This window comes from Montipora capricornis, chromosome 5, assembly GCF_036669925.1.
Source record: "Montipora capricornis isolate CH-2021 chromosome 5, ASM3666992v2, whole genome shotgun sequence".
NCBI classification, from domain to species: Eukaryota; Metazoa; Cnidaria; class Anthozoa; order Scleractinia; family Acroporidae; genus Montipora; species Montipora capricornis.
Genome location: NC_090887.1, coordinates 19,563,568 through 19,573,567, shown reverse-complemented (window position 1 = coordinate 19,573,567; position 10,000 = coordinate 19,563,568). Strand labels below are relative to the sequence as shown.

The 10,000-nt window shown below is 37.9% G+C and overlaps 2 protein-coding genes across 2 annotated transcripts; both read left to right on the top strand.

The window, feature by feature from the left end:
- The first annotated feature begins 301 nt into the window (after positions 1-301).
- Positions 302-4,466, top strand: LOC138048483 (uncharacterized). Its single transcript, XM_068894667.1, has 4 exons — positions 302-475; positions 2,680-2,878; positions 3,706-3,755; positions 4,347-4,466. Exons 1-4 carry the CDS (start codon positions 308-310, stop codon positions 4,464-4,466), a joined length of 537 nt encoding a protein of 178 aa, XP_068750768.1. The 5' UTR covers positions 302-307.
- Positions 4,467-4,830: 364 nt separating this feature from the next.
- On the top strand, positions 4,831-9,834 carry LOC138048481 (ubiquitin carboxyl-terminal hydrolase 37-like). The gene is given in 7 exon segments (XM_068894666.1): positions 4,831-4,851; positions 5,544-5,749; positions 5,885-5,973; positions 6,081-6,198; positions 6,263-6,426; positions 6,557-6,663; positions 9,784-9,834. Coding segments are annotated over 7 exon segments (756 nt in total).
- The last annotated feature ends 166 nt before the right edge of the window (positions 9,835-10,000 follow it).

The window sequence follows — 10,000 nt, the reverse complement described above, 5'->3', positions numbered from 1 at the left end:
CAGCTACTACAGCTACTACAGGTACTACAGCTACTACAGGTACTATAGCTACTACAGGTACTACAGCAAATACAGCAACTACAGCAACTACAGGTACTACACCTACTACAGGTACTACATGTGCTACATCTACTACAGGTACTACGGCTACTACAGCTACTACAGCTACTACGGGTACTACGGGGTCATAGTGATGGTTAGGTCTCAGTGTATGGGTGTAACTGGGGACATAATAGTTAGGTCTTACACCAAGTACTATTCCACAAGTCGCCACTCTCTTTCCCGCTCAGTCAAATCGAAATTCAAGATGGCGGTCTCTCGTCTTGACGGCGAAAAGATTTGTGAAGTGTCTGGACAAGTCAAATTGTCAAGTGTGGAACGCATTCAAAAGGATTTTGAAGCAGGATCAATAGCTCTTTTTAAACTGAGCAATAGTTATTATGTCCATGCAGTTGTAAGTTCAAAAAAACTCAAGGTACGTCTCTGATGGTTTCTTTGTTTTTCCCGGGAAGTGTTTTCGAATTGATGACTCACGTTTGCATGAGTTTTTCATGGCACCTAAAAGGGATAAGCTTTTATGAAGATTTAAGACTTTTTGAAAGAAAGAGGAAACCACTTGAATTCATTTATGATGAGGATATCTGTGAAATGCTCAGAGGGCGACGATGATATATGTTGTTCACTGCCTTAAGCTACTGTAAAAATTATGTGATGGGTTATGAAACTTGGTCGATCAACCGCATCAGGAACTTATTTATCTTGCTATACATGCGCTACTGTGGACAACAGTCATTTTTTGGGTATTTTCGAGTGGAACGTTTTGTTTATCACCGAGATATAAAGAGACCTTAGTACCATTACTGGTAGCAGTGACACAATGGTTATAGCTCAGTCTTCAAAAAATGTACTGATTTATTCTGTCTGTTTACATTCTATTCTATTTGAAAAAATCGTTTTATATCTTAACCAAATAACTCAGGGACAGGGGGGATGCCCCCTTCCCCCCCCCCCCCCCCTCCCCCCCCCCCAACCCTCCCCCCCCCCTCCAATTTCAAGCAAAAAATAAAAACAAGAGGTAAAACATCTGTCATTTTACGGTTGATCCACGTTTATTTTTTGATATCTCATCGAGAATGCTGAAAGTCATCAGTGTGTCAGTGGGTTAACAACCTACGTCCACTCAAAACCCCTTTAATCCATTGACTTGTGAGTCACTGGGTTAAATAATTAATGTGCTGAAAGCTGGAACATAAGAAAGAACCCTTTTGTTCCAGTAGCAGATAAAGCTCTGGTTAGTACATTGATTAAATAACACTAGGTGTCTTGGGCAAAAAATTACATACATTTAGTAGAGCAATTAAAGTGTAGCTGAGCTTGTGCTCAGCTAGTCTATTATTATTACGGTACTATTTTAGACCGAGTTTCAATTGAGTGTTACTTTGGCCAATCAAAAAGGACTGAGACAATCCGGCAAACCAATCAAAACTCGAAGTAATTACATGTAGTCGACACAAAGCGCGGGAAAATGTGCACGCGTGAGCCACGATTGGTTTTGGTTTCACTTGTGATTGGTTGAAAAAGTGGCGCGAGAACTTTGAACCAATCATTGAGTGAAGTAATCATAAACCAAAGTAATTATCTAATTAATTTCGACACTCAATTGAAAACCGCTCTATCATTATTTTAATTGCTTTTACTATTCCTCATCTTCTTATTATTATTCTAATTATTATTATGCCGGTGAACATGCTCCTAGTGGTGCTAGTGGATATCCCCAACAGAACTGAACAAACAACCACTTTCTCAAGACTTTTTCAGCATCAACAAGTGCTGTCAGAAAGCTACAGTAGGTGGAGGGTGGACGATCATGGGCTGCTTTCAACCCCATTGGCAAGGAAAGGGGTTTTTTAAAGCTACAATCAGGCACTGAGCCAGTGTCATTGAAATTTTTGTTGTGGTGGGGAGGGAAGGACCAATGGCTGTGAAGATTTGATAAGGAATTCAAGCCTCCAGAAGACGCTTAGATGCTAAGCCCCAGGTCAGGGGTGAAGGCTAAGCAGTGTTTGCACCTACAGAGGTTTCAATAGAAGGTGGCTACCGGTGATCGACCGCTGAAAATAAAATTGCCTTACTTGTCTTACTACCATGCAACCATTTATGTTAAAAATGACTATTATAATTTTAGTGTTTTATTGCCTAATCTTTGTTGCCTTCAAGAGGGAAATACATACTGGGAAACGCTGGAAATGGCATTTCCAAGCTTGTAGATTTAAAATTTTTCTGGGGGAGCCTGCTTGAGTTTAAATATTTACCATCTCCTTGTAGGTTGTTCTGTTTGCAGAAAGTTAAGATTATTGTTATTATTATGATGATGAAATGGTATATGAAATGAATCATATATGAACTGCGGATATGAAATCAAGTGAAGCTATGATCTTCGCAGTTATGAACGCAATTTTTACAATTGCGTAGAGAAGCCTGAAAAATTCAGGACTTTGAAGTCCTGAATTTTTCAGGCTTCTCTACGCAATTATTGTAAAACTTGTGTTCATAACTGCGAAGATCATAGCTTCACTTGATATTATTATTATATGAGTTTGAAAGTAAATGTATCTTGAATGTAGTATTCTTTATAACTTTGGTGTATAAGTTAACTATCACGTTTTCTTCTCATTTTAGTTTCAATTAAAACCAAGTAGTGGGAAAATTGATATGTCCTCTCGAGATTCAAAGTTAACTTTGTCATTGAAGCAAGATATCACAAAAAGGTCAATCTCCAGTGATGTATCAATTCACTTGAAAGACGCAGCTCCACATCAACTACAGCTTTTTATTGATTCCTTAAAAACTGTTGAATCATCCTTTGCCTCACCCAGAGGTAAGAATTATGTGAATAGACAATTCACTCTTCTTGGCCCATCTCATGTATACTGTATTCCTCAACTTTAATCAGTTTTATTGTTCAACCTCTTTGTCAGCTTAATTTGTAATTTGTCAGTCAGCATTATGGGAGAATAATGCCCTAGCACTCAGCCATTTTGAGCATTCCTTATATCAGAAATAAGCACTAGCCAGCATGCATATAGGGTGTTCTGGTTTGCCAGTAAATTACAGCAAACTTCATAATTACATGGGCAGTGTAGCATTCTGTATTTTGAAATCTCAATTTTTATATTGTTTGCCATTGATTTAAATGCATTCATTGGTGTATAATTATGCACTGTTTAATAAATAAGCAGAATTGGTTTATATTTAGACCAGATAAAACACGACCTGGAAGTTTATTGAACGTCTTCAAAAACATTCCACAAAAAGGGGGTCCCTCTAGAGTCCCAACTAAGGTTCAAATTGTGAGAGCTGAACGTTTGCATACTAGAAAAACAAGCTAATAATGCCTTCCTACATGTAGTATGTTTTATATATGGAATTCTAATTTGGACTGTTTTATCAGTTTTTAAAGCTCATGCATGTTTTATCGGCGACCTGATAGGCTGTTTTGATGTTAACCTATCATATGAAAATAATAAAGACTGCTTAATCCCAGTTGTGCCTTCATTTTTCATCATGCCAAAAATAATAATTTCATTGCATGCTATTTCTGACTTTAGCAAAAACTTGCCAATCTTAATCTCTTCTTCAGATGACAACTGTACCAAATGTAATTTGATCATGTGTTTAATTAACATCACCTTTTGTTTGTAATAGGCAAGTTATCTTCTTTCTCATCAAGAGAAAATGACATACAGGACATTGAGGTTAACCTTTTTTTCTATTTATTCTTTTCCATTAATTTTTTATTCTCTTACCAGCAATTAATTGGGCACCCCTTTAACGGGCAAAGGTTTAGTTGTGTCATTTTTCTACTGTATATGTGACACACAGCATCGCAGATACATGTATTTCACAACAGCTACATGTGTACACATTTTTAGTATAGCCACCACATCACATCATTGTATTGGACTTACCCGCTCTCTTGCTGTCCAGTTGCACAAAGTCATAGACCCTTTCAGAAGATTAAGTATAGACCACTGCCCTTGGAATTACGTCGCTGGCCCTTTTTGATCAGTGTCTGGGTTCTTAAATATTTTGGACTACATACATGTATTAGAAACATCTATTTTAAAACAGGACATACAGTTTTTTTGGCTTTATCCAAGAAAGCAATAGAAAGCATTGGTTATTTTTGCAGATGTGATACGAAGGCTACACTTGTTCCTCAAAGATAGTAAAGCGTTGGTCTCCTCATAGTTCAATGCCCAACCTCCTGCAATGTTAGCCTGATGTTCATCCAATAGTTTTCCTTTTCCACTTTTATTCTTCTAATACTTTCTCTGTAACTCCAGAACAAGCCGTTGAACAGCTTCAGATATTCCAATGTGTCATCAAGTGGACTTCCAAAGCAAAGGTTGCCACTAAGAAGCAATGCTGTATCTACTCCATCATCTCTCAGCCCAACCGGTTAGTCCATCTGATAATATCATTTTCTTCTCATCTGCATTGGACATCAAACTGTAGTAATTATGGCACCTCACGGAGGCCTACAGTGTAGGTTTAACTACAAATATATTGTTGCGTTGTTTCAAGAAATTATTTGAGTATTAGTTATTTAACCCTTCCATATGTGAGATTGAGACTTAAAATAGATTTTACTCTGACTTGCTAATGCCAGACAATTATTTTTACTCGCTGATTAGGGCGTTTTAGGTCTGAATAGGTTAATAACATTTAGGTCCACTTTAAATTTTTTGTATAGGCCAAGTAATTTTCTCGCAAAGCAGATGAATCCTCCGTCCTCGCACAGCTTTCAAAAGGCAAAGACACCACTCCATGACCAGACTAGAGCTAGAGGTTTGTATTAAAAATAATGCTCATAGATTTAGTCTGTTTCCATGTTGCCTGTAGCAATTTTGCCTCATTTCAAAAGGGTTATTATAGCAGAATTTCTATTATATCCTTATGAGGTTTATTTCTTGTAGCAGATTGAATTGTAAATCTCTAAGATAACTTATTTTCAAAAAAATGGGAGTCAAGGCTGTTGCCTAACAGGAGCCCGGTAGCCTGGGGCTCCCAAAGAATAGTTCTGGGCGCCTTAATTTTTCACAGCAAACACCTTTCAGTTCATAAATTGTGTATGTTGGGCTCCTAGGTTCTCAGTGTTTAGCTCTGAGGGCCCCTTAAAAATTTTCTTAGGCAGCAGCCTTGGGAGTATAGTGTGATCTAAACCTATAGGTTTTTGGCAACGTTAACAAATGCATTGCCAAATGAAAGTTGTGAGTCTCAGACTGTCCAGGAACCTCTACTGGAGGACGTTGCGTTGTAGTCCCTCAACTGAGTAACACTCTCCTGGGTGGTAATCCCAACCGTAATAAAATTATTATGTCCAAGCCCTCTCAAACTGACAAGCAGCAACTCAACTGCAAGGACACAGAATGGTTAGCAGAGTCTCCAGTGAATGCTGCGTGCTGTGTGACTGAAGGACTGTGTGAGCATGCACACCGGGCGTAGTACTGCTGACAGTGACTGCTTATGTTGATAAACAGGCTAAAATCGAACTCTTTGCTGTTATCTCTGATAATTACATTGACTCTGCTTTGGTCACTCAGTTTAACACTGCTGTTAACTGCTGTAACACTGCTGTTCTGGCTTTGTTTACAGATAACCTTCACAACACATCCATATCCGTTGGTAGCAGATCTGCATCCTCATTCTATGGTTCACAGAATTTTCAATCACCATCGATTCAGAGGTCAGTAAAAACTTACATTGTCGTGTTTTCTTTCCCACTTTAAACCGGTAATGTCTTGCTTACTTCATCTTGAATAGGTCCAGTAGTACAGGAAAGTCCTCAGGTCCAAGGCTGATGCCTATACCTTTACCGCAGAAGTCAGACACCTCGATTATCAATAATCTCGTTCAGATCTCACAACAAGAAACCATTTGAAAAAGAAGTTGCACTAACAGGGTAAAACTGTACATGATTGCAATAAAGTGAATTAATTTTCTTTGTTCAGTTTTGAGATCTCTCATTCTTGAGGTACATGTATTGTAACAGTTTATTGCTGTATTTCTTCTTGCAGTTTTTTCCAACTTGGGGAACACTTGCTACATGAATGCTATACTGCAGTCTCTTCTGGGCATCCCACCATTTGTTCAGGACCTGTCAAACAAAGTACTTTTGGGTAGCGTACATCCACAGTTGTCTTTACAAGTTAGTTCAGTTATTGTTGTATTCTTGGATAAATTACCAAAATATGAGTAGTGGAGTGAATTTTTTTAAAATTACTCCTTTGCTTTTCAGATGTCTTTACAATGTCATGCTATGTAAAAGTAAATGTGGGAATGCTGAAATATTGCGAAATAGCTTGCGGAAGCTTAAGAGAACAATTTCAGAAGCAGCAAAACGTTTTTCTGGATACCACCAAACATGTAAGAGATAATTTTTCATGCATACTATAGATGAGTTTTTTTGCGAGAATAATGGTTCTGACTTTGTGGGCGATGATGATAACTATGTTTACAAAATGTAAATTTCAGTCTTGTTTCATGTTTTATTAGGATGCTCATGAATTTCTATGTCAAGTATTTGACCAACTTAGAGATGATGTCATTGCTTGCAACTCTCCTTCATCTAAAGTGACTTTTGAAGAAACAGAGAGTAAGGTAAGATGCTAGGACGAAAGTAGAAACAGCTTACGTCTCTTGACATTTCAGTATGTTATCTCTGTGTTTGGAATCAGACTGAGAAAAGTAACCTGTGAGTCAGTTTGGGAAATGAGATTTGTACGTTGTATGTTGCAAATACAAAGATATTACAGAATTTTATTTAAGAGATGAGAAAAGTATTGTTGACCCTTGTAAATGAATGAAGATACAGTATTTATTTTTCAATGATGACCTGGAACTATTCAGGGAAAAATCAGTCGAGAGTGCTTCTACATTGTAACAGGAGTAAAGTGTGGGAAGCTACAATCTTGCACAAAACCTGTCGAGACACAGAAACATTTTGAGTTCTCCAGCAATTATCCGTTTAAAGGTAAAGGTACACCTTATTTAAGGTAGTACCTTTACCTTCTAGAGGGTATTCTCCCAGGAAGCCGAAACTCAATGTTGATTTATCTTGGTCAGAAATATTATACTGTAGGACAGATGACAATACATAGCAACATTGACTGCGGGGGGGGGGGGGGGGGGAGGGAAATGGGAAGGGTAGTACAAGTACGAGTGTGTAAAACTGAAGGTGTATTTTTTGTTCCACTGTGCTCAACAGTTTTGGTCCAAGAATTGTAGACCATTCAACTAGATAGCAGGTGACTGTTGTCCTGCTATTTGTGGTTTTCAACATTCCACATGACCATCATTGATAGGCCTTGGTGTCCCTGCATTCAAAATAAGGGTCATGTTGTCCATCACAAATTAAATCCGAGGAGCTGAGTCTGTGTTCATATGCAAAGATTTTCTTTCGGATTTCATCATTGAAAACCAAAAATACTTTGAGGCCAAGTGAGAATAAAAATATTATTATTGTTCAAAACATGGCATCCTCACTGTTTTAAAGTGAAGGAGATTTTTGTCAGTTGGAAGTGCTTTAGGTTTAACACCTTTCACTCCTGTGAGGTTCCCCATTGACGAGTAAAATTGTCCTGACGTTAGACAGAGTAAACTGGCCCTTACAGGAGGCCTACTTACAGGAGTGCTTAAATCCCAGCAAATGCCGCCTGCAAAATAGCAAAGAGATCTTACTGGTCTTTCTCTGTCATAATAGCAAGTGGACTCGCAGTGGTCCTGATCACAAGAACATTTGAAAGTAGAGTTCCTTCATATACAGTCAGCTTGTAAACAGTAAGTACTATGTAGCTCTGACAAACAGTAGAGCTTACAGCGTACTCTCGCAGTTTTTGTGGTAGAATACATCTTTCTGAATTGGTTTTCCCTACCCACCACTAACTTGATTCCAGAATTTTGGGATAGGATGCCCAGTTTCATGACAAGAAGGTTGTGCACTCCAGGGGTTTTCTTTTGCTTTCTAATCAGTGTTCTGGAGTGAAATCAAGCTACAACCAGACTGCTCAGAAAGATGTATCCAGATAGGGTGCTTCTGGTTTTGAACCTACAGTGAGTATACATGTAGCTCTATCGCCTTGATTCATGGTTGACATCAATAAGTTGAGAGAGCTAAACTCATCTGGAAAGATCTTGTTCTTTGAGTACCTACTTAAAGAAATTACACAGACTTAAAATCTTCATTATGCCTTGTTCATGAATGTGAAAAATGATTCATAAATATAAATACTATTATACCAACAACTTAGTACTCCCAAGAATAGTACCTGTATCTGTTGAGAATCTTGGTTCCTTTATGTTTCCTTATGCGTGGATGATGGCAGCCCTTCTTTTTTGTATTCACAAACAAGAGAAGAGGTAATTGTGTTACGATATTGTATTTTATTTTGTCAGATGGGGAGAAACTACACCGAAAGAAGAAATATACCATGCTTTCTCAATTGAACATTCCCACGTCGTGTACGTACTTGCTATACTTGAAGCTGAAGGATTAGAAAACTCTGGCGGCCGCATTTCCCAATTCTTGATTTTAATATTTGGATTGCATTATAAGTGCTTGAAATTAACGAAAAAATCCAGTGTGCAATTTGCCGACAAGATAACACATGTAGTCTCAATTTTCACAATTTTTAGGTCATAAAATTGTTGTGCTGCATTGTCTTGTCAGCTATGATAGCCAACACAAAATATGAGCCCACAATACTTGTGTTACAAGAAACTGCTAAAAAATAAGGGCAAACGATATTGCAGACCAATGGAGTGTGTGAATGCATGGAGTTGTGAATGCAGGTCATGTAGTTTCCCAGGTGTGGTGGTCTGTTCTTCTGTGGTGTATCATGGTTGGGAGGGTAAATGCTCGGAGATATTAGCTACACCAAGCTACACTCTAAAATATTCGAGGGTAAATAAAGATGTCTGATATGATATAATATGATATGATGTGACATCACAGCAAAATTGACACTACAATATCCGTTTTTCATGGTTCGTTTTTCCTCATTTGCATTACAATGCAAGGAGCTTCGAAATTAACAAAAAAATCCAGTCGCATTTTTTTGCGATAAGACTACGAAAATTTACGGTCGCAATTTCGCAAATTTTAGTCGCAAAATCGTCGATCTGCATTGTGTTTGTCAGCAGTTTAGCAGAAAATATGAGCCCGCAGTAGTAGGTGGGTGTAAAGGAAACTGCTGAAAATGGCGAACTGATCGAAGGAATGGAGCTGTGCACGTAACATCGCAGCTAAATTCGTATAACACTTACGCTATTCAGAGAAATTATCACAGCAAGAAACAAAATAATTTTGTCATTTATTTATTTATTTGTTTATTTGAACAAAAGTAGCAGCAAAAGTGGTAACTGCTAACTGCTAACTCCTTTTTTGTTTCGAACGAACGAAGGTGCCAACATCTGGCAAATTTGCGACTTCTCCAGATATTTAAGAGTCGCAAAGGGAAAAATTTAGTTCGCAAATGCGACGGTATTGGGTCGCAATTTCGAGCCCTGCAATGTAATCTAATGTTGATGCGAGGCAATTTTCGGCTATTTTGTAGTTTTAAAATTAACCCGAAGTTGCCTCTCATTCACGTTCAGATTACATTGTTAATGCAAATGAACAAAAACTAACCGTGAAAAGTGGCACTATTACGCTATCTTCCGATTGAAAGAAAACTCACAGCTAGAAACAAAATAATTGTGTCATTTCTTTATTTATTTTAGGCAAAAGTAGCAGCAGATGTGGCAACTGCTAACCCTTTTGTTTCGAACTAGCGAATTTGAAAACAAGTCTCAATTTGCGACTTCTCCCTATATCTTATAGTTGCACAGTAAAAGCTTTGTCGCAACTGTCACCTAGATGGTCACAATTTTCAAGCCCTGATCAAGTTATACATTCATCTAGTAGAAATTAAACCCTTGGGAAAAGCTGATGTTATTT